This window comes from Amphiprion ocellaris, chromosome 8 (genome assembly GCF_022539595.1).
Source record: "Amphiprion ocellaris isolate individual 3 ecotype Okinawa chromosome 8, ASM2253959v1, whole genome shotgun sequence".
In the NCBI taxonomy this organism is placed as follows: domain Eukaryota; kingdom Metazoa; phylum Chordata; class Actinopteri; family Pomacentridae; genus Amphiprion; species Amphiprion ocellaris.
In genome coordinates, this window is record NC_072773.1 from 5,372,293 (window position 1) to 5,397,980 (window position 25,688).

Sequence of the window (25,688 nt, forward strand, 5' to 3'; positions counted from 1 at the left end):
AATAACAGCTTTGAGGAGTTTTTAACAAATTCAAAGTTGTCAGAACATCGGGTGCACTCCAATATCCATACTTGCATATTATATAGTAAACCAGAAAGAGATTTAGTACAGGAGTATTATACATTTATAGTGTAGTACAGGGGTATTGTACATATATAGTATAGTACAGGGGTATTGTACATATATAGTATAGTACAGGGGTATTGTACATATATAGTATAGTAGAGGGGTATTGTACATATATAGTATAGTACAGGGGTATTATATATATATAGTATAGTACAGATTTATTGTACATATATAGTATAGTACAGGGGTATTGTACATATATAGTGTAGTACAGGGGTATTGTACATATATAGTATAGTACAGGGGTATTGTACATATATAGTAGAGTACAGGGGTATTGTACATATATAGTATAGTACAGGGGTATTATACATATATAGTATAGTACAGATTTATTGTACATATATAGTATAGTACAGGGGTATTGTACATATATAGTATAGTACAGGGGTATTGTACATATATAGTATAGTAGAGGGGTATTGTACATATATAGTATAGTACAGGGGTATTGTACATATATAGTATAGTACAGGGGTATTATACATATATAGTATAGTACAGATGTATTGTACATATATAGTATAGTACAGGGGTATTGTACATATATAGTATAGTACAGGGGTATTGTACATATATAGTATAGTACAGATGTATTGTACATATATAGTATAGTACAGGGGTATTATACATATATAGTATAGTACAGATGTATTGTACATATATAGTATAGTACAGGAGTATTGTACATATATAGTATAGTACAGGGGTATTATACATATATAGTATAATACAGGGGTATTGTACATATATAGTATAGTACACTAGTATTGTACATATATAGTAAAGTACAGGAGTATTGTACATATATAGTATAGTACAGGGGTATTATACATATATAGTATAGTACAGGAGTATTATACATATATAGTATAGTACACTAGTATTGTACATATATAGTAAAGTACAGGAGTATTGTACATATATAGTATAGTACAGGAGTATTGTACATATATAGTATAGTACAGGAGTATTATACATATATAGTATAGTACAGGAGTATTGTACATATATAGTGTAGTACAGGGGTATTGTACATATATAGTGTAGTACAGGGGTATTCTACTAAAACTAAAGCCATGGGAACCCCACATGAATTTAGTTGGTGATGCAGAAATCACATAAATATGTTTTTATGTTTGATCCATTTAAACTGCTGCTACTGCAGCTGATAGAAGAAAACTGATCAGTTTATTAGCATTTATTACAGAGAATATTCAATCAGTATCTTTAGTTCTTCTTTGATTTGTTCACAAATTGAAGTGATTTCCTTCATTATGAGTCAGTGTCAGACCTAAATGTACTTCAATACAATATCATGTTTGAATATATTAAGTTTGATAGTTTTATTGTGCAGCTGTCTCTTATCAATAATCAGCTGCATTGATCACTAAAATAAATACATTAACACACATTTAACAGTTTTCTACCAGCATTCCTGTCTTACATCATTTCCAGTCGCAGCTTTTTACCGTCATAAATTTTTATGTTCCTCATTGTTCTCCATTAAAACAACCTGTTCATGATTGGTTCATTTAGTGCAGAAAACGAGTCAAATGATTGTTAAACGCTCCTGTTTGTGTGACGAGTTTGAGGCAGAAAGTCTGAGTTAACAAAGAAAGTTGGAAACCACCTTCATACCTGTTAACTCTGATGGAGGTTTTAGTTTTTGTCGACTCACACAAAGAAAGCCCGGCTATATTAAACTAGCTTCATAGTTCAGTCCTCTGATCTGATAAACAACGTAAACACTACAAAAGCTGCGCTGATTAAAATAGAAGTGTTGAAATCCTCTTATAATTTATTGATTATAGGTCCGGGTCGGTATAGGATGCAGTCTGGGTCCAGTTAGTGACCTGGGCTCTAGTATATAGTGGACTAATTTTGCCTGGAGGATTTTCAGTAATGAAATTACTGGAATAAATCGAGGAATTGTTTCAGCCTTAGACTGAAATTGAAGAGATGTATGCTATTTCCAATGTAGCCGTTGTTGCTTTCATTGTCGTTTTTCATCTTTATCCTCCAGGTTTAGTTCAAGACAATAAAGACACCATCTGTTGCCAACAAAATGACGATGTTTACCTAGAACACCAAGAAATCAATCTATTAATCAGGAAAATAATCAGCAAATAACCAGTAATTAAAAAATTACGATGAAGCGGAAGTGCTGATAAAGCAGATTAGCTTCATGAGGGTGCGATTAATTTGACACTAAATATATTAGAGTTGAGTTTTGCTTTAATTTACTGTTAAAACAGTGATGATATTAAACGCATTTGTTTTCATTTGTGTCTGTTTTCTGACCTCCTCTCATAAATCTGACCAGCATGTCACTGTGCAGACGCTACATCTTTCAGTTATTGCACAGCTCCTCACAAATCCAAGACATGAGGCTGGAAGGCAGCAGCATGTGAAGTTAGCGTTGGCTTAATTCTGCCTTACATGTTCCATGGCAAGTAGTCAAACTCTTATCCAAACAGAGCTGAGCTTCTCTCAGTCACACTGGAAACGATGCACCACAACATGCTGAACAGCTTTTTTTTTTCTTCCTCCAATCCTTTGGGTTAATAAGTTTCATTTTACCGCGCATGTACCATGATTTGAAATCAATTTTGAAGCTGTAAGAATAACCAAGCAGCATAATTTTAGAAAGATTCTAAATGAATCGACCAGAAAAAATACTCCTGAAGTCACATTTTGTAAATTTGTTTACAAGTATAGTGGAGAGCTGGAAGTCACATAACGTACGACGATGTGTGGCGATGTTTTAGCCACTGAAAGTAAAGTGAGGATGCTTTCAGGGATAATTCCATGAATAGTTTTTATTTATTGCTTCATACAAAGTGCAGTAAACTGAGGAAAAAAATAAATCAAATCTACTTGCTGTGGCCACTCTTTTTCCTTTCAAACAGCCGCAGTACAAAAGACACAGTTTATCAAGGTAAAGAGACAAAGTGGGTTGTTGGAGAACTTGTCACAGTTGTTCAGTCTGTTTCTGTGTCTTCATGAAATGCAGATGGTTGAGATCAGGGTTCTGTGGAAGCTGCACCATCTGCTGCAGGAATCCTTGCTCTTGTTGTGGCTGAAAGTAGTTACGTATGACTCTGAGTAGATGTATGAGAACGAATGGAACGCCTTCCTGGTTTCTCCATGGCTTCCTGTGTCATGGAGAAGAATCCAAACATCTGAATTAACTGGAACTTTCACACAGGACTGATATCTCTAGTGGTTGTAGCTACAAAGTCACTCGTAAGAGGAGGTCAGGGTGGATGGATGAGTGGCAAAACATACCTAGAAAAGCACTCAGAGAGCGCAGTACTCCACCAAGGCTGTTTATTCCCCCATATGGCATTGTCAGAAATACAGCATTTTTTTCATAGAATGTGTCAATTTAATATAGATGTACAGATAGGTAATTTGTGCAGATTATTGTGACGAAAAGTTGTCCTTCATTGTGACTGTGACATCTAGTGGTTGTAGCAATCATGATATGAGGTGACACACATAGAGAACTAAAACACTGATGTAGGAAGTATAAACTATACATAAAAGATAGTTGTAGCCTTCAAATCTGAAAAATGAACCCAAACTTTTAGATTCTTTAACAACCAGCAGGGGAGTGAAATCTAGTCGTATAGAAGTCTATGAGAAAGCGACCCAACTTCTCACTTCATTTGTTACCTCAGTAAACATTTTCCAAACAGGTTCATGGTCTTAATTGGTAGTTTTAAGTCTTTTTCAATACAGCATGGTGTTAATTTGGTGAAGTGCGGCCCTTTTAAGAGGAAATCAGGCGATAAAACAGGATGCCCCTTGCTCATAATGCATCAAGATAGTGGTGGCCAAATTCCAACCTCAAGACGTCACAACAAAACGATGGTTGAGGTCACTGTGGCTATGTCGGACTTTCATATATAGTAGAGAGGTTGACAACACATCGACATAAATTCTACTGCTGATTTTGTACGTAAATGTAGCCCAAAAGAGGCTAAAAATATCCGTGCTACATTTTGTAATGGGTAAAAATGGTTGTTCAGGTTGGAGGACTTTTTCAAAAGAGCATTCTGCATTGTTTGATGTGTCTTTGGTGTATCGTCAGAGTGCTGGTGCTTCCCCCCTGACTGTTATCATTCCATTTCGCCTCTTTTCTCTGCCGTCACCGTGGACATCCACAATGCCACTATTAGGAGGAGATGGCTCGACAGCGAAACACTTGCTTACATACCACACAGTCAGTTAGAAAAACCTGAGGAGATGGCTGCACATGCAGTCATTCACTACAGTCGCGTGAACTGAATTTTCCACGTGCTTGGGAGGCAACAACACCTGTGGTTATTAACATTTTTTCTCCTCGCCATGGAATTGAAAGCATCCTGATGCGGGATTAGATGTTTTATTAATCTGTCTGAAACATGTGTGTGTTTCCGTGTCTGGTGAAACAAGTCGCAGTTCGCCGGGCTGGAGGGGAAGATGAAAGATGACAGCATCAGTGAGCCATCTTGAGTTGGGTTAGTTGGTTACTATGGATACCATACATATATGCACCCGTTCTTGACACACACACTCCTTTAAAGCCCAACCTTCTTCAGTCCCTCCTTCACTATCATAACATCACTCACAGCCGGCCCACTCACAGTCTCCCCCCACCAGCAGCATAATGACATTTGCATACAGATGTCTCACTTGTGCCGATAATGCATGCAACATGATGTGTGTCGCCGGCGTTATCGGTACACGGGCTGCAATCAGCTGACATCTGAGTGCAGGTTAAGCAAAGTAGCAGCCTTTTGACGGGAAAAAATCCTCCTTATCTGCATCATTATTAGAAGTTTTCCGGCTTGGAGAACACGCAAGTGGGAGGATGTGAGGACGGAGTGATGGGTGAATTGAGAAGTAACACTCCGTCTAGTTTGCTGGAACAACTGTGCCTGGCAGACAGAAGTACAAAGGGGATTGAGTTGAACTCATCGGGGCCTCGTTCCAAATCTGTGGCCCTGCCCCCACCAGCCCTCCCTTCTTTTCTCCTTCTTCTTCTTCTTCTTGTAGCATTTTCTTCTCTTGCCTCATGAAGCAAGCCACCTACACTTTAGGACATCTGCTAAGCTGATTTTCTGGAGCTTAGCAGCACCACAGTGGTATCAAAGAGATTAGGTGAAACAACATCCAACTCTGGCTTTGTGCTGTGTTTCAATAATGCAGCGCTGTGCGACCGTGCGCATGTTGTTTGTGCCTGTTTCGCCTCCAGTGCGCGTTTTTAAGATTTTTTTTCTTTATTTGTTGCTGGCGCGCGAGCTCGCCGTGTTCGTTCGTTCGTGCGTGGGTGTGTGTATTATGCTCGGTCTTACAGTGCCATAAGTCACAGAGCTGGTGTAATGCAGTCGGATCTGGAGTGTGAGCGCTTCTTCTTTTTTTTTTTTTTTTTTTAACATACAAGGATTCAGAAAGCGTAACCAGAGAGCTGCTTCAGAGGATCTTTCAAGTCTTTGTTTTCGAGCCAAGCCCATTATCACTGGAGAAAAATCATTTCCAGCAAATAAACTGTCGTTTGGCTCTGCTGGAAATCCACTAAAATGTTGGAGTTGTTTTTGCCTTGTGAGGCCTGACAATCACATATTTGCACTTTTCTTGCCGTTATTTTTCTTGTTGTTTTTTTTCCCTCCCTCCACAGAGCACATGGTGTTAATTTGTTTTTTCTTCTGCCACACATTTGGTAATGAAAGGGTGCTTTATGAAGCGAAGTGACTATATCTTACTGAATTATGCATGCATGATGGCTAACGCTTAGTAACTATCCACATACGTAATTAAGTGGTGAAATGTAATAATGTCATTTATCCCTCTGGGTTTTCGGGGTTTGAATAATTGCTGCAGAGTCAGCCTACTGTGCATTATATTTGTGTGTGTGTGTGCAAGAAAGAGCAGGGTTGCATGCTTTGCTTTTTTTCCCCCTTTTTTTTCATTCCTTGTGTGTGCGAGAGATCAAGAGAGGGAGTTCTCATTTAGTTTTTTTTTTCTTTCTTGCGTCTTCTTTCACTCCAACAGCTTTCACTTTTTTGTGCTCACTAACTAGAGAAAAAAGAGTGGAGAGAGACGAGAGGGGGAGGACGGTGGGGGTGAGACAAGAAAAGAGAGCAAACCAAAGAGCGTCGGGTGCTGTGTCAGTCTGATATTTTCCGTAGTGACAGCTGGGCCCAGAAGCTCAGACCCTTTTCTTCTGGCACACAAAGCCCATTAAGTATGCCACTCGCTCAATGGCCCCTGCAGCCTCCAAATTGCTCCAAGCTCCTCCCTAAAGTGTGGCAGCCTTTGTCATTGTAATCAGGCCTTGTTTGTGAAGTGCTGCCTGTATTTACCGCTGCTTAGGGTGCATATTTGCCTAGCCTGTCGGGGTCTGAGCACAGGAGGCAGAGAGGCTGAAAGACGAGGATGGAGAAGGTTGAAGGGATGGGAGGGTCCAGAGTGGAGAGAAAAGGTGTGAGGAGGGGAAGGCCTTCAAGAGTTTGGCTGTGTCCAAAATCATTCCCTACTTCCTATCCAGGGATGGAATGATGTGGGTTTTTCAGGGCCGATGCTGATTATTGGTAATCAAGAAAGGCCGATAACTAATATGTGGATATACATTACATTTAATGTTTTACCAGCATGATAGCAGAGAACCTGGCATTCATAACTAGACTTCTTCATTAATAAAGGTGACTGAATATGTAAAACAGAAATAGAGGTGATTAAATTAGAACTTTTCCCTCTGTTTGTGGCAAAGTTCTTCATTTTCTTAATCTTTCACTTTTCAATCGCTTTTATTGCCCACTACAGTCCAGATCTTAAATGATTGTTTCCCAGACTCTGTTTCAGGTTAATCTGTGGCTGCCTTCTAGCTTAGCTGATAGCCATTAGCATAGCTTTAGCCACTGTGAAAGAAGCTAATTTCCTGGTTGTGGTTGTGGTTTGTGCCTCTACTAAAGAGACGTTTCTGTCAGTTAGAGCAGATTGTTGAAATTGATCTTACTTTAGGAGATGTTACGATGCTGCAGACAGGCTAAGAGGAACCTGTTAGCTATAGTCTTGCCCTAATATTGGATAGCAATAATTGAAAAAAAAAAAAAGAGTCAAATATCAGCCTCAAGCCTTACTTAAAACCACAAATTTTGTTGTCCACTAAGGTCCAGGTCTTCAATTAATTGCTGTTTTCCCAGATTCTGTTTCAGGTTCATCTGCTTTGTAGCTTATTCGCTAGCCATTAGCGTAGCCTTAGCCGCTGTGACAGAAGCTAACTTCCTGGTTTGTGTTTCTTGTTCAGACATTTTTGAGACCACAGAGTGATGAGAGACAGAGAGACGAGGCTGCATTAGACCTGAAGTACAGCATTTCATTAATCAATGGTTAGCCAATAAAAATACAGATTCTGATTATCTGAAAAATACCACGCCATCATCGGTCAGTACGTACTCCCTATCTAGGGATGGCTATATAGTCTACTATGTATGGAGCTCCTCGGCAAACTTTTGGACTGTACTTTAGTCTCTCCTCTATTAAATACGTCACTTGTGACCGCTCAGTTCTAACGTATCCGATAGATATCATCTATGGTGGTGAACTGGCCGGCATTTTTGTGATAAATTCACACTTCCTAAGCGTATTTTCCTAAATTAATATATAAAAATAACTTAATTTTTTTCGTGTTTGTGTTGTGCTACATCGCTCTGCCACTATTAAATATATCAATACAAATGATTATTTAGAATTTTAATATTTTCGTTCCATAACTCACAGATTTGTCTCGGGCCTGCTGTCATTTCAACAAGTTATAGATGTATGTAAAAAATCAATCCCATAGAAAATATGACTAAACACTACAAAATACGCCTTAGCACTTGAAAATATGACTTAACGCTACAAGATATGACTTAACGCTAGAAAATACGTCTTAACAGTAGAAAATATGACCGAATGCTAAAAAGGACATCTTAAAGCTAGAAAATGAGTCTGAACGCTGGAAAATCAGTCTCAATGCTAGAAAATATGACTTAATGCTAGAAAATACATCTTACAGCTAGAAAATATGACTTAACGCTAGAAAATGTGACTTAAGGCTACAAAATATGACTCAACTCTAGAAAATACGACTTAACTCTAGAAAATACGTCTTAACACTAGAAAATGCGCTTTAACGCAAGAAAATACGACTTAACGCTAGAAAATAAGTCTTAACACAAACAAATATGATTTAATGCTAGAAAATAAGTCTTTACGCTAGAAAATATGACTTAATGCTTGAAAATATGACTTAATGCTAGAAAATACGATTTAACGCTAACGAGAAAATATGACTTAACACTAGAAAATTCATCTTAACTCTAGAAAATATGTCTTAGTTCTATAAAATACATATTAACATTAGAAAATACATTTTAACACTATAAAATGCATCTTGAAACTTTAAAAACTTTTTATGTCTTAACACTCCAAAATATGTCTTAATGCTAGAAAATCTGTTTTAACACTTTGCAATACCTTTTGACACTATAAAATACATCTTAAAACTAAAAAATATGTCTTAACTTTATAAAATACATATTAACACATTAAAATATATGCTAACACCATAAAATTACCATCAGAAATCTTAGGAAATGTCTTTCATCTTTAATTTTCTCTCTCATCCATCTACCATTCTCCTTCGCTGCAAAGTATGATGGGACATAGTGTTTTGCTAGTGACCATTGCCTGTACACTACCTGGTGCATTGTGGGATACTTTGAGTTCACTGCATAGGGTGTAATAATTTTAACTTAACATTCGGGCAGTAAATGGAGAACACACTGTATTAAAACTGAGGATTACACTTATGTAATAGTTGTTTCAGAGGCCTTTAAGTTTTTCTTGTGTTTTATATCCTTTTCACGTTTGCAACGTTCAGAAATGGAAAGTGGGTCAATGCATTCAGAATTATTTTGGTTTCTTTGTCAGGTCCTGCATGTGTGAAGTCTTTTTTAAAGGAAATATTAACATATCAAGCTCTACATAGTGACTGATTTTGGATGCAGCTTTTGACTCTTGGAGGGTGACAGGGGGTCAGGTTGTCGACCCCAGCAGGGAGGGATGCTGGGGGATGCTGGGATGCCTGCCTGGACTGTGGGGGGGAGGCGGGTGAAAGGGGGGAGTCAGTCGCCGTGGCTGCAGGCTTCTCATCCCGCATTAAGAAGTTAGATGAAATCAAACCTCCCACAGTAAGAGTGGATCTGTGTAAGTGACAGCGAGGAGCAGCAGACAGACGTGGCGGCGATGTGATGCCTTTTGGCGGAGCTGACCCCATTCCACGTGTCTCCCCCGCCTCCACCACTGGGCGGGGGGAGGCGGGGGAGGCGGACCAAGCTGTGCAATGGGTTGGGTGAGCAGGGGAGGAGGGGTCTCCAGAGATGACGATCATCCAAAGTGGCATCCAGACCAAACTTTGTCTGTCTTTTGGCCTTTTTCCTTTCACTTCCCCAGTGTGTGTGTGTGTGTGTGTGTGTGTGTGTGTGTGTGTGTGTGTGTGTGTGTGTGTGTGTGTGTGTGTGTGTGTGTGTGTGTGTGTGTGTGTGTGGGTGTGTGTGTGTGTGTGTGTGTGTGTGTGTGGGTGTGTGTGTGGGTGTGTGTGTGTGTGTGTGTGTGTGTGGGTGTGTGTGTGGGTGTGTGTGTGTGTGTGTGTGTGTGTGTGTGTGTGTGTGTGTGCATACGCCTGTTAAAAATTCATAACTCCCACTAAAGAAGAGAGGAAGGAGAAGTGTAATCCGTGAGTAATGAAGAGCCGGCGGCGTTCTGTGTCTTCATCGCGCTAAATGGCAGCCGTGTATTTTTAAACACCACCAAAAGTTGATTGTGTTAAAGGAGAAGTTCAGGATTTAAGGTACCAACACGGTGGAAATTACAGCTAAAAACACTTCCATTGTAGCTGGTAGCAGTTAATAAGTTAAACTTTGTCCTGCTCTCTTTCAGACCCCATTCTAACTTCTGTTTTATAATGTTTTATGTTTTATTTTCTCTTGTTTATGATAGTTGTAGCATATCTGAAATAAATCACATGAAGAAATTGTAACTGATCGTAGACAAAATTGATATTTGTTTAATAGGTGCAAAAACACATTACATAATTCAGCCAAAATTAATATATGACTTCTAGTAGATGGTGCTACTCCATCCATCCATTATCTTTACACCGTTTAATCCTTATCAGGGTTGTGGGGGGTGGGGGGTGGGGGGGTGGAGTCTGTTCCAGCTGGCTTAGGATGAAGGCAGGGGACACCTGGACAGGTCACCAGTCTATCACAGGGCCACATATACAGACAAACAGTCACACTCACATTCACACCTACAGATAATTTAGAATCACTGATTAACCTCAGCATGCTTCTGGACTGTGGGAGGAAGCTGGAGAAAACCCACACATGTACAGGAAGAACATGTAAACTCCATGCAGAAAGATCCCAGGAAGGCCGGGATGCGATCCGGGGATCTTCTAGCTGCAAGGCAAAAGTGCTGACCACTGAGCCACTGTGCAGCCCAACTTTGAAATGTTTACTTTATATCAATCAATTAGCCAGTCGGTTTAAATATAATTTACTACTTTTTTGATAATCAACCCGAAGTTTCCATTATTTTTGCAAAGCAAACACGACAACATCATTTAAATCCATTATTTTGTTGTCACTTTTGCTTAAAATGAAAAAAAAGGGATGTTTTTAAACTTCCTAAGCTCTCCATAAACTGTTTGTGTAGATTCTCAGTCATCCAGGTTGTAGTATTCAAAGCAGATTCAGTAAAAAACAACTCTTTTAGGTTTTTGAAAACCATCCAAAAGGCTTCGTCAGACCTGCAGAATCCTCTAAAACTCCTTTCCATAAAATATTCTGCTTTCAAATGAAACCTCGCTGTGACAACATAACTCTTCTCTCTTTGTTTGGGAGCTTCAACTGAGAGACTGGAATCATCTGAAGCATTTGGCAGCAGAGTGGTCTGACCCACTTTCTGTAGTTTTTGATAAAAATGGGTTCAAAGTTTTGTGTTTTCAAGAATGATCTAACATTCACTGTAATCCTACATTTGGGTTGTGGGTTAGACCACTTCTAAACCATAAAATATTACAGAAATGATATAAAGCTCTGACTTTTTTGTGGGTTAGACCACTCTGCTTCTAACCCCCTCATGTCATTCTGCAAGTTGTCAGTCAATTTTAATAATTTTCAGTTCATTCTGAACAGATTTAAGTAATTTTGGACAATTTTTGAGTCATTTTGGGAAGATTCTTGTCATTTCTGACAACTTTTGTGTAATTCTGGACAAATTTTCTGCAATTTTGGATAATTTTTAAGTCATTCTAGACAAATTTGAATCATAGGGGGTCATTTTTAAAGCATTTTGGACAACAAGGGTTTGGAAGCAGAGTGGTCTGACCCACCTGTAGTTTTTGAGAAAAAAGGATGAAAAGTTTTTTGTTTTCAAGAATGGTCTAACATTCAAAGCACCGCTGTCATGCTATATTTGGGTTGTGTTAGACCATTTGCCACTAAAATCTAGACCATAAAATATTACAGAAATGATTTAAAACTCAGTTTTTTGTGGGTTAGACCACTCTACTTCTAAAGTTTCAGTCATTTTTAATAATTTTCAGTTTGTCCTGAACAGATTTAAATAATTTTTGTTAATTTTTGAGTCATTTTGGAAAGATTTTTTTCATTTATGACAATTTTTGTTTAATCCTGGACACATTTTCTGCAATTTTGGATCATTTTCAAGTTGTTTTTAAAAAATCGTGAGTCATTTTGGATGATCTTTAAAGAATCTTGGACAAATTTAGTGTCATTCTGCAAACTTTTCTGTAATTCTGGAACATTTTGAACACGTTTTGAATCATTTGGAATCATTTTTGAAGCATCTTTGACAATAAGGATTTGGAAGCAATTTTTGAGAAAAATGGGTTCAAAATTTTGTGTTTTCAAGAATGGTCTAACATTCACTGTAACGCTATATCTGGGTTGTGGGTTAGACCACTTTGCCACTAAAATCTAGACCATAAAATCTTACAGAAATGATATAAAACTCAGATTTTTTTGTGGGTTAGACCACTCTGCTTCTTGTTTTGCTGTGAAAACCTGAAAGCATTGTTCCTGTGCTATTTGTAGAAAAAAATAAAGATTCATTAATAATTAAAATAACTGCAGCTAAATATTAGATAAAAAAGGACTACAAGTTCAGTCCCCAGCATGGTAGCGTATGGAGTACACAAACTTGTTTTGTGTTCCACGTGGGGACATAACTGTTGTCTTTACAGAGGAATAGATGACGTAGAAGTCTGAAATGGTGGATTTTTGCAGAGAAATCCTCTCCCTGGTGGGTGAAGCGCTTGGCTGTGTCTAATGGGAGCTGACAGATATGGGTACCATCCTGCTGCATGGATGTTAGCAAGGGGGGTCGGGGGGTGTGAAAGTGACGGAGGGGGGCAATAAAGTCATCGTGTTATGAACCCGATTGTTACCCTGAGACCCAGAGCAGGACTCGGTTCGTCGAGTGTCCATCTGTGCGCGAAGTCGGGATGTATGAGTGGCTGCAATAAAAAAAGAAATGGAAAGTTCCTCCCCTGCTTAGTTCAAACACAGACCTGCACATTTATTAAAGAGGAAAAAAAAGAACCTTTTTAGTTCCAAAAGGAGCGACGACCCTTTTTGTTTCTCCGAAGTTGCAGAATAATGATAATAAAAGCGTAGGAGTGAACTTTTACTTCTTCTTTTTTTGGTGGAATAATGATGATGATGATGAGTGAAATTTCCATTAATTACCTCACGGGGGTCATTTTCTCAACGAGGTCCTGTTTCCTGCACTTCACCGTGTGTGTGTGTGTGTGTGTGTGTGTGTGTGTGTGTGTGTGTGTGTGTGTGTGTGTGTGTGTGTGTGTGTATAAGTGTGTATTTGTTTAAACTTTATTGTCACCGTCGTCTCCAGGACAGCTGGAGGCTATGTCAGAGTTCAGCTGCTTGTTATACAGAGCAGAGAATGAGAAGGGGGTTGTGTACGTGTGTGTGTGTGTGTGTTTGTGTGTGATGTGTGTGTGTGTGTGTGTGCATTTGCATATGCCTGAGATTGTGTAATGTGTGTGTGTGTGTGTGTGTGTGTGTGTGTGTGCTATCGGGGCAGTGAACAGAAGGGTGTAGTGGGGGTGAATAGTGAAGTTAATAGGCTAATGAGAGCACCGTGCTCAGGAAGAATGCTAGAGGCTGTCTGGCATGCCCAGATAAAAAAAAAAAAGGAGAAGAAGAAGAAGAAAACCTGCAGCGGCATCAGTGGAGACCCAGCAGTCCTCCTTAACACTGACACCGTCTTTGTCCACACGTACCAAAAGCCACTTTAATAAGCTGTGAATTCATTGTACATGTGAGGTTTTGTGCCATGGAAGCAGGACTGGAGGGATGAGGAGAGGAGATTCGTTTACCCCCTCTTTACTAGCATTAGTTTAGCTCAGCTTTGTTGTTTACTGGATGATAACAGTTTAAAGGTTTTAGTTTGACTCCATTCAATAGCACATAATACTGCAGATTTCATTTACCTACCACTTAAAACTAGTTTAGTTTAGTTTAGTTTTGTACACAATTGTCAGAATATTCAAGCTTTTAATAAAGGATTCATGATGTGTTATATTTAAAGTTTTAATAAAGGAAAGAAGTTGTTTTAGTGTTGGTGTTTAGTTCAGTTTAGTTTAGTTTAGTTTAGTTTAGTTTAGTTTAGTTTAGTTTAGTTTAGTTTAGTTTAGTTTAGTTTAGTTTAGATGCAACTGATTGGGTGTTTAGTTTTGTTCAGCTTAGTTTAGATGTAACTACTTGGATGTTTAGTTTACTTTAGTTTAGATGCAACTGATTGGTTATTTAGTTTAGTTTAGTTTTTGTTTAATTTAGTTTAGTTTAGATGCAACTGCTTGGATGTTTAGTTTAGTTAGTTTAGTTTAGTTTAGTTTAGTTTAGATGTAACTGCTTGGATGTTTAGTTTACTTTAGTTTAGTTTAATTTTGTACACAATTGCTGCAATGTTCAAGCTTATAGTAAAGGATCCATGATGTGTTCAGATATTAAAACTTTTACACCAGTGGTGATTATCGTAGCTGGTTTGAGTTTAAGTCCAACCTAATTTAGTTTATTAGTGCAGAGTGACAGATGGAGGAGTTTGTGTTCAAGTTAAAGTGAACATAGTTCAGTTTAGTCCATTTTTAAAAAAAATATATACATGAGCTTTTAATAAAGGATAAAGGAGGTTGTCTTCAGTTTAGTTTAGTTTGGATGCAGCTGCTTAGGTAATAAGCTGATGTAACTGCTTGGATAATTAGTTTGGTTATAACTATTCAGGGTTACACTTGGTGCTAAAGTTCCCGTTTAGCTTCATGTGTACTTCAGCTTAGTTTAGTGCAGAGTCACTGTGAGCTCTGGGAGTTACAAACCAGGGATTCTGAGTGGAGTTGAGACAGTTCAGGTGTTCAGTTCAACTGTTTAGATCAAGGACGTTCAATTTCTTGTTATTTGCTTTTTTCCTTTCAGTTTACGTTTGTTCATGTAATTTAAAACTATCTGTGCTCATAATTTTGGGTCCAAAAAACTTGGTTTTATGGTGTTTAGTTGTGACAATTCAGGTCAAAAAAGAATGAATTTAGTTCCATTTTTTTCTGTTTTCTGTTTTCCTTCAGTTTAGTGAAACAGTGATTCACAATGATAATGAGAAATAAATAAGGTTTGATTGGGGAGAAACACTTTGTTTTGCTGTTGAATTAAGTTCAGTTCAGTTTAGAATAATATTGGTTTGTTTCAGAACTTTATTCCAGCCTATAAGGCGGGATTGAGAGAGTTAATGAAGGGTCCATAAAGCTGAGTTTAGTTTGGATCCAGTTTAGTAGCAAACATTTTTCCAGACTTACAATGCTGGGAAAGTTATTTAAATTTAACTCATTTAGTTTGGTTTTAGTCAGATCATTTAATAATGAGTAATTTATTCAAAGCTGCATTTTTAGTTTTATTCCACACATTTCTAAATGCACATATCATTAATACACCCTCCTGGCAGGAGAGAAGGAGGGGAGACTGTTTGGCAACGTGCAACACTATTTAACAAACATTAGCAAAAAGCAATCATAGCATTAAATGTGCATGAAATAAAATGAATAAGAAAAAGGCAGTAGAATGCGTCGAGGTTGCTTTACCCCCCATTACATCTTGGAGAGATGGGGACGGGGGTAATGGGAGCAAGCAATAGGAGAGCTCATTATCTGGCAGACCATCTGCTATTGGGAGGCAGGAACTGTCTGTCTGCACCAGACACACACACTCTGAATAGGCCTGGAGTTCCAGTGAAAATGTTCCTGCAACTTAGCCTGAATTAGCCGTACATCTGGTGCGTTTGGTGATGATGGAGGGAGGTGTGAGCAAATGTTAACACGGGGTAGACATTTGGAAAATTTAACAAATTGGTGTGGATTAAGTTGGAGAGAGAATATTTTAACGTGATTGTGAGGAGTTCTTTGCAGCTCTGTTTGCATTTTGTGATGTTTTTTTCATGTTGGAGTGGATGCAGATGATTTTTAAGAAGAGTTGTTTTAAGGGCAGATTGCTGAGGGGGAGCTTAGTGAGTGTGAGAAGTTGCTGGGCGCAGCAGATGCTCTTTGTTGCTCTGCGGGCCATTGTTGTTGAAAGCTCAGGCTGGGACTTTGGGGATTGGCTGCAGCTCCGGGCAGCAGGAGGGCTCCGCCGCCTCCTATTGGCGCAGCGGCCCTGTCAGTCATCCCGCCGAGGCCCCGCCCCCTGCCCCGCTGAAGTTGAACCAAAACTTTGAGCAACTTTGTTCTGCAGAAGTTAACTTGGCAGCAGCACTTGGCGGCTCGCTGCGGGACTGAAGAGAGACTGAAGGGAGCGGGAGCGCAAACATGAAGCTGTGTCGCACTTTTCTAGGTTCGTATCACTTTTTTAAAAAAAACTTTATGGAGCAACTTTTAAAGGATGAATGCGATGAAGTGTTTCGGCATCTGCGCGTCTCTGCGGAATTTTTGGGGCTTTTTCTGCCTGTATTTGTTGCGCCTGTAATCAATCAGACACAAATAGATGATGAACTTAATTTTACAAGCTCTGTGTGTATTTTTTACTCTGTTAAAGCCTGTTAGAGTGACTGTGGGCGTCTCTCTCTGTGTGTCTATGCGGATTAAAAGAAGCTTATGTCTGCCTCTGATCGCAGCAGCTGCAACTTTTCTGCGCAAACATTTCGAAATAAACTTCTGTAAACTAAACTTCGATCCCAGTGTTAAGACAGAAAAAGAAAAAGAGACAAAAAAAGCACCCTGTCCAGACAAAGGACAGTTGGTCCCCTCGGGGACCGTGTGGCCCCGGTACCGTGGGGACAATGCCAAGCTGCGAGCTTATTAAAAACTTTTTTGTTGTGTTGGTCTGTCGGCTTGTTCCATCTGTCGAGGGACTATAGGGGCCTCCCCCGGTCCCAACCTCAGCGCCCAGTCAGCTGCTGCCCCCATCTAATATTTATACTGCTGCTGCCATCTGCAACTATAGACCCACTTTGGAACAACAGAGGAAAAGTTTTAACCGGCTGATGATAAAGAAGCTGATTCACTTTAATGGTGACAGCTCAAAAAGTCACCAGTTTAGATCATTATAGTTCACTTTTCATCTCATCTTGAGCAATATTTCAACTTATAATCACACAGAGCACAATAGCAGGAACATTATGGAAGAAAAAAGTTTCTCAGACATCTGTAGAGTTTTAGTTTTGTCCTCAAAAGACAATAAATAAAAGTTTTCAGACGTTTTAGTTGAATAAAGTTGCAAGAGTTCAGGCTTAATAAAAGTGAATTTTGTTTAGTTTTTCCCCAGTTTATAATGATGATAAGATGGCATTAAATTGTATAACGCTGCAAGAATTCAGGCCATTAAAAGTGAGTTTTGTTTGGTTTATTTCAGTTTATAATGAGAATAAAATGACTTCAACTTCAAACAAAACAGAATACAATAAATCATTAAGAAAGTTTTGAGAATTCAGACTAATGAAACTGAATTTTGCTTTGTTTATTTCAGTTTATAATGAGAATAAGGTCACTTTAAATTGCAATAAAGCTTTTAGGCACAGAAATAGTATAAAATTGCAAGAATTCAGGCCAGTAAAAGTGATTTTATTTTATTTTTTCAGTTTATAATGAGGATGAAGTGACTTGAACTTGAAACAAAACAAAATACAATGAATTATTAAGAAAATTGTGAGAATTCAGACTAATGAAATAGAATTTTGCTTTATTTTAGTTTATAATTTGGATAAGGTGACTTTAAAGTCTGTCAAAATGAAAGTTTTTAGACATTAATTAGTATAAATTGCAAGAATTAAGACCAATAAAAGTGATTTTTTCCCCAATTTATAATGAGAATAAGGTGACTTGAACTTGAAACAAAATAAAGGACAATAAATTATGAGCAATCCAGGTTTGTGAAGTTGAATTTTGCTTTATTTCAGTTTATAATGGCGATAAGTTGACTTTAAATTTTAACAAATGAAAGTTTTTAAACATTTTAATAGTATACAGTTGTAAGAATTCAGGCTCAGTAAAAATGAGCTTTGTTTTGTTTATTTCAGTTTGTAATGAGAATGAGGTGACTTGAACTTGAAACAAAATAAGATTAAAATATTACAAATATTAAAATATTTAGGCTAATAAAGTGGATTTGGGGTATTAAGTGACTTTTAAATTGTAAGAAAATAAAAGTTTTCATACATTTTCATGAATTAAAGTTGTGAGAATTCAGACTAATAAAAGTTTGTTTAGTTTTTTGTTTTTTTTTTAAATATCAGTTTATAATGAGGGCAAAGTGACTCCAAATTCCAACAAAACAAAAGACAAAAATGAAGAAATAATATTGTTCCAACTCAGTCTAATGAAAGTGAATTTTGTGTTTTGTTTTACTTCATAATGAGGATAAAGTGACTTTTAATTGTAACAAAATAAAAGTTTTCCAACATGTAAATGAACTAAAATTGTGAGAATTTAGGCTAATAATGTGAATTTTTGTTCTGTTTGTTTCAGTTTGTAATGAGGACAAAGTGAATTTAAATTGTAAGAAAATGAAAGACAATAAATTATTAAGAAAGTTGTGAGAATTTACTTTAGTTTGTGTCAATTTTTAATGAAGATAAAACCACTTTAAAAGTTGAAAGACTGTAAAAGTGTTCAGTCAGTTAATGATGCAAGAATTCTGACTAATAAAAGTAAATAAATTTTTGTTGAGCTCAGTTTATACTTGAGATAAAGTGCTTTTAAACTGTAACCGAAGAAAAGTTTTCAGGCATTTAACTGAGCTAAAGTTGCATGAATTCAGACTGATAAAAGTTCATTTAATTTAGTTTAGAATGAGGATAGAGTGACTTTAATTTGTGACGTAATTAAAGACAAAATGAAAATAAGGATTACTTTTGACAGTTCAGGCTCATAAAAATGAATTTAGGTGAGTTGATTTCAGCTTATATTGAGGCTGAAGTGAGTTTGTTGAGACTTAAAAGCTTTCTCCTTCAAAATAAAATGCCCACAAGAACTTGAATTAATTTAATTGATTATTCAGATAAGTGAGGGACAGTTTGGGTCTCATAATTCCATCAAACTGAGTCTGAAAGAGGCAGACAGTCGGACTAAATTAGCCTATGTTTCCTCCACAATGAGCTGGAGGAGGCCTGAAACTCTGGAGCTGTCCGGAGTCCTGAACTCACGCTCTGCTTTTTGGAGCTGTCCTCAGTTCTGAAACCTCTCCAGAGCACAAAAACACCTGCAAAATGAGAGTATTGTACCTTTTAGTGTCCAAACATCTACTTGTATCCCCTCTATCATCCTCACTAACCCACTCTGGGGCCTCTCAGTCCACACCTGAGCTCCAAACTTTCCACTCCTGGATTTTTTTCATATTTCCCCTTCCTTTTTTTCTTCCTCCTTTTGTTTATTCGATTGTCACTGCTGTTGTCGGCCGCTGTTGTGAATCCTCTCCTCTCTCCATCTCCGCACCCACAGTCTGAAATCATACTGATGGCGGCGTGCACGGCCGGTGATTGATTTCAGCTCCAATGCATAACAATGGGATTGCACAAAAAGAGCCTGCTGCAAAGAGATAAGAATTTAATAGAATTTCTGAAAGCTGAAGGTTGGGCTTTTTGAATATTCCCTGCGTACGCGGCGTGGAGACAGCAGATAAAGGATGGCATTTGTGGGGACTATTCTCAAATGGCTTGTAATGAATGGTTGTCATTTCCACTAATGGTTTCAAAACAGCAAAGCAAAAAAAGAAAAAGAAAAAAAGCACGGTGTGAGCAACATTTGGGAGTGACTCCAAGTTGCACTATTAAGGCTGTTTGCTGTTGGGGAGCCAGAAACTATCAACAAATCTGGAGCTGACAGTGATCACTCCACTTTAAGCCTCCTTGCTTTCTGTAGCACTTTCTCCTCTGTGATAATTCAAATTGATATCCGTCCTCTCAGCTCCCCAGAGCATAAATAATTTTTACTGAAGCTCTCTCCCCTCGCTGCGTCGTTAAACCCCCTCTTTTCCATACGGAGGAATTATCAGATGCTCTCAGTGCGTATATATACACACAAACTCTGCATACAACTACATCAATTCTCAGTCCTGGAAAGAAGAAGAAAAAAAAGAGTCCCCCTGAATGAATTATTGGACGGTACCACTTTTCCAGGGTGTGTGGGGGTGGGGAATATGAAGGAATACTACAAGAACCTCCATAATGCTTTTTTTTTTGCGCAAAAAGAACTTGTCAGCGGGTGAAATGTATAAAATATGAGCTCATTCTTGGCGTGTGTGATGTTGTGTTGCAGCTCAGAAGAGACGCACAGGTTAAAGATTGTTGGAGAAAGGAAAAAAGAAAAACTTATGTTCATATGTGGATAAAAACGTGCGTAAAAGGATCCAAGTTGTCAGTTCTCTTGGCTCAGATGATGTATGTTGTTGGAGAGAGAGAGCGAGAAAGGGGGGAGGAACAGGAGGGAGAGAGAGGAGAAAAAAGGGGGAGTGTTTGTGCGCACATATGCCCATTGAGTTGGTGTGTAGTAAAAAAAAAAAAAAAAGGAGAGGGGGGGACCTGAAGCCCTGCCCATCTGATGCTGGAGGTTTTACTACAGCTTCCGTGATGTCATGGCAAAGGGCGGAGGGAGGAGTTGGATGGAGGGGGGAGGACGGGATGGGAGGGCTGGGAGGGAGGTGGGGGGTGGTACAATGGCTCATGAGGGAAAGGTAAGTCAATATTACGTTTTTTTCCTCCTCGCTGACAAAGGCAAATGAAGCCATGTTTTTTGCTTACAAACAAGTAACATCTTAACGCCTGGATACGGAGCCGTGCGCCGCCGCCGCTGCGCTGCGTATAGAGGAGGGCCGGTGCCACGTTCGATTCGCTCGCTCTCTCCCTATTTATCACATCTGGACGTTTGTAACGGGATAGATTTTTTTATATATACATAGAAACCTTTACTCGGGATATCTTCTTTTCTGCTTTTTTCAAAAACTACTTGACAGCAACTCTTTAACACGCAGCGAGGACGCAGTGCCAAAACAACCCCTGAAAGGAAATACACAGTTGTTGCAGGTAATGAGAATTTAACGCTGTTTTTGATTGTTAGACGCACACATGGTTGATCTGAAAGTGTATCTGTAGTCATATAGTAGAGTCATTTTGCATAACTTTGAAATATCTTCTCATTGGAGTCGTGATTTTATGCCGATTAATGTTGTTTATTTATTTTCTAAATTTCCTCCGCTGTGGATTAAACTTGCCATTTTTCTTCATTTTTGTTTCCTCAAAAAAAGTGTTTCTGTGTTTAATAGACCGGGAGAAGATGATGTTTTTATGTTTACACCGGTACCGTGATAATAACTGGGAATCAAACAACTATGGCGCTTTCTTGGAACCTGTGCTGATGCGTGTTTACCCACTTTTCTGTCAGATAGTTCATCAGCGGCGTGTCGAGTTGAAGCGAGCAGCCTAAAAACGGACCAATATTATTATTCTGTGAATGCTCTCTTGGCCGCCTGACTCATATGTGAAGTGTATTCTCCACTCTGTCCTCTAGTTTCACCTTCTGTATCTCCAGGAATAAATTAGCCCCGTTTTTTTCTTTTTTTAGTGTCGCGCCACAACCGCTGCACGTTTTGTTTATTTATTTTTTTTACGTTTTTTCAGCACCAAACCCACTCGTGTGTTTTTCTAGTAAAAGTGGGGAGCAGATTGTGTTATTAGGATGTAACAGTGGGCGTTGAGCTGGACTCCTCTGTGCTGTGTTGTGTTGTATGTGTGCGCATGGACAGATGGATGGATGGATGGATGGATGGATGGAAGGAAGGATGGAGTGAGTGTGTTTCGGAGGGAGGGAGGGAGGGAGGGGTTGGCCATTTGATCCTCTGCAGCAAAAAACAGAGATGCTCTCTTCAAATGTCAGCCGCCTTTAGTAGTGCGCAGATTAAAAAAAAAAAAAAAGTCCTTTAGAAGCGCGCTGGAAATCAGCACCGTGCGTCCAAATCTTCCCGTTCGTCTTTTTCGGACCCCGAGACTAACTGTGTCGCGGTGCAGAATAATGTGATCCCTGTGCGTTATGGGTTGTTTTTTTTTTTTTAAATGCTCCACTAGCCCTCCACCCACCCCCTCTATCCCCCTCTCTTCCTCACCCCACCTTCTTTTTCTTCTTCTTCGCTTTTTGCTCAGATGGCCACGTAATGTGCTCTCTGTGTGCGCCTCGCGGTTCGCCGAAGCACCTGCGTCCTAAGATGGAGGAGGAAAAAAAAGAGATGAGGGATGATGATACACCGAGTGTTATGTCACCCCGCTCTTTAAGTTGCTCTCCATCCCCGCTGTAGCAGCTTCACAGCGCAGCTCCAGCTCTCAGCAGAGCCGCTCTTCAGCTGGAAACTTCAGCTGGGAGGAAATGTTTCACATGAAAACACCTGAACTTCCTTCAACCTGCGTGTTTTATGCTGGCGACAGCATCCTTGGGCTTTAAAAAGGGAATCAAATCATGCACATAATGGGTTATTAAGCCTTTTAATTGATTGAAAAAGATGCTTTCACTGACTTTGAATGATGTTGCAGTTTGAATTTAAGCCTATTGTTAGTTGGAGGTTTAATAAATCCCAAGCAGAGATGATAGAACACCTATTGTTTTTCTTCCATTTACTTTTCCTGTAAAATGTAGCCTAGTTTTCAGGGGGGGATTACAGAATTAGGTTATTGGGGCCTTATGCTCGCCAGTGGAGTGTATGGCTCAGATATGAAGTTGTGTAGATGTGTGTTTGGATGTGTGTGTGTGTGTTGCTGCTGCTGCTGCGATAGGAGGAGGAAACCTCTCTATTTGTGAAGGGGTTGAATAGCCCACGGTGAGGACAGCAGGTGCCGGAGGAGGGAGGCGCAATAAACATGTTGGAGGAGCAGCTGGGGCCAAATTGCACCCTCGTCATTCAAAGCCTATCAGAAATCTAAGCAATACAAGCAGAAAGGTCAGGGTCGGCCAGGGCTTTCAATGCAGAGGAGGCGTTTAAAAAAGGCCTGGAAATAATGGATTTCATGCCCCATCGTTGAAAGGGAATCATAATAATATTAAAGAGAAAAAAGGGGGAAATTAATTAAAAATAAGCAGAATGAAAAGTCTTGTGTAGGAGGAAATGTGGAAATGTTTCAGGTGTGTGAACGGTCGGTTTGTTTCTCGGATGCTGAGGTCAGGACGGCCCTCAGGGGAGCTCCTCCGAAAAAGCTGGTTACCATGGCGCCGCCTCCTTCCCCTTCCTCACCCCACCTCCGCCCTGAAAAAAAAAAAAAGAGAGACTCCCATCCCATAACTGATAAGAGCATGCATCTGCCACGTTGTCCTCTTTCTCTTGTTTTTATTTGACCTTCAGCAGGAAACTTCCCTTATCTCAGATCTATACATCCCATTCAACTCTCCCACCTGCTACTAGATAATCCAGTTGTTTTTTTCTCCCTCTTTTTGTCCTTTGACACAAAAAGGAAACCAGAGAATAATGCGAGTCAACTTTTGATTTCTCGGTCTCTTCTGCACTGGCTCGCTGTAATCACACTAAGTTGTCTCTAAATCCTGCTTAACAGGACCAGGGGTGTACAGCTGGGCCCGGCCCTGTACGTGCACTAATACTGTTACACACAGTTCACCCTGGTATTTAATCTAACTATGGATTTAGGCCTCTTTGCTCCATTGTCCCAGCACAGTAAGCCCACAGCCTATAATAGTATTACTTGACCATAAACTTCTGCTTAAAAGGCTCCTTTTTTCTCTCTCTGTCAAGCTAAATGCATTGATTTACTTTATTCTTGGTAGAATATAGAAAACTTAACTGCAAGCTTTGATGAGGAATAAAAAAAAAAAACAGCATCCTGGCAGTGAAAAAAATCATTTTGCATTCACCCCCCCCTTCTCGCTTCTGATTAACCAAACCTCCCCGGTGCACGGCTAATTGTCTCGCACTCCTCCAATTTTCGGCGCAAAATAACGAGCCGAGCGTCTTTTTTAGGTGAAACGATCAAAGAATAAGATCCCGAGCAGAGAGAGAGGAGTTCAAATTAACTTAAGCATCCAGATGTTGGGAGTTTTTTCTTTTTTCTTTACACAAACAGATGAAAGAGGCCACCTTTTTCCTGTGATTAATCAACTTTTTAAAAAAAAAAATCCAGATCACACAGATTCAAAATGTGCTTCTTTTTGTGTTTTATTTTTTTTTAAAAGCACGCAAAGTGAGTGAGGACGTGGACACGCGGCCCGAGGCTACGTGTCCGAATAGAGCTCTGTTATATGTTTGGCATTTAGGAAGCTCCTCGGCCCCCGAACTAACAATACGGGACGGATGCTCACTTCACTTCACTCTGAAAGACGAGCAGAGAAGGAATAAAAAGATGTGTGTGTGTGTGTGTGTGGAGATGGCTGAGACAGAGATAGAGATGCAGACCAACAGTATTGCTGCTGTAATCACTTTTTCAGCCGAGGAGGGGAGGCGGAGGAGGAGGTGGGGGCCGTGAAAGTTGATAAACAAGCATTTTGTGAAGAGTGCTGGCTGAGCTTTGGCGAAGGTTTTTTTCCTGATGGGTGAGGCGGGTGAGGACGCTGTGTAGAGTGGTGGGTGGAGGGCAGTGGGGGGGTTCTGGAGGGGCCGGTCTGCTTCCGGACCCCTCGTTGTAGATGGACTGTGTGTGTGTGTGTGTGTGTGTGTGTGTGTGTGTGTGTGTGTGTGTGTGTGTGTGTGTGTGTGTGTGTGTGTGTGTGTGTGTGTGTGTGTGTGTGGAGATGGCTGAGACAGAGATAGAGATGCAGACCAACAGTATTGCTGCTGTAATCACTTTTTCAGCCGAGGAGGGGAGGCGGAGGAGGAGGTGGGGGCCGTGAAAGTTGATAAACAAGCATTTTGTGAAGAGTGCTGGCTGAGCTTTGGCGAAGGTTTTTTTCCTGATGGGTGAGGCGGGTGAGGACGCTGTGTAGAGTGGTGGGTGGAGGGCAGTGGGGGGGTTCTGGAGGGGCCGGTCTGCTTCCGGACCCCTCGTTGTAGATGGACACGCGAGCTCCTCTTTGTTGTCTTTGTGCTTTCCCTGCTTTTAGTGTGCACTTTGGGTTCAGCCACAGGACAGTCGGAAAGAAGAACTCAAAGAGGAGGAAAAAAGGTGGAGGGAGGAGATGCACTCTGCAGAGGCCGGAGAGGTTGATGTTTTGTTTTGAAAGGCGCATTATACAAATATTCGACCTTGGATTTTGTCACATAAATGCAAAATTGTGAATCCCTCCTAAGCTGCTTCAATTTACATGCTGAACAGAGTGACCTAAATGTTGATCTGTCTCAGTTATTTGCTCTGAGGTGTCCTTGAGGAAGCAGCGCAGTCAGAGGAGTTTGTCTTTCACCGCTGCACAAACCATGTAAAGGTTGTGGTGTGTCTATATATGCATACGGTGTATAAATATCTGAAAAAGAATCCGATTTCACTGTACCACCCGGAGAGAGAGACAGAGAGATAGCGAGCGACATCCGCTGAAGTGTCTTAAAGCTGCACTGGTTGAAAAGTTCAGCTCTGAGTGTTGGTAGAAGAAGAAGAAAAAAACACTCCACACACTCTCTCTGAACCTGAATCTCATCTGTTAGGACAAACGCCTCTGTTTTTGTATTTTAGCACCGTCTGAAGTAGGATTTGTAATAGTCTGCTTCTCCCGGGCCGTCGTCACAAAGATGAAGCGAAGAGCTATTACCTTGATGAAAAAAAAAATGAGAGAAAAGAGGAGGAGGGGGAGAGAAGAGAAAGAGGCTTGATTTATGTATGATTCATTATTTACTGACCGCTCTTCACCCACCTCTCCCTCCTCCCCCCAATTCGCTCATATATGCACCCCTGAAAAGCTTGATAAAAATGCGCAAATTTGATTGATTCTAATAGCGGACTGACAGGGACCCCAGCTGGGGCACTTAGCCTTTTACTGTGAGCTGGAGCAGCCGACGTACTCTTCTTTTTAGTTAATAAAGGAGTGT

The 25,688-nt window shown here is 39.8% G+C and overlaps 1 protein-coding gene across 8 annotated transcripts in view; it reads left to right on the top strand.

The window, feature by feature from the left end:
- The window catches only part of myt1b (myelin transcription factor 1b), a 178,875-nt gene that overhangs the window by 99,047 nt on the left and 54,140 nt on the right, over positions 1–25,688 (top strand). Inside the window, exon 1 of one of the 8 annotated variants that reach the window (XM_035957360.2) lies at positions 15,988–16,085. The exons of 6 other annotated variants lie outside the window; for them this stretch is intronic. In XM_035957360.2, coding sequence (XP_035813253.2) covers positions 16,061–16,085 — 25 coding nt within the window. In that variant the 5' untranslated portion in view covers positions 15,988–16,060. Of the gene's footprint in view, positions 1–15,987; positions 16,086–20,419; positions 20,767–25,688 lie in introns of those variants that run through there. One more of the 8 variants, XM_023290472.3, reaches the window with a different exon arrangement.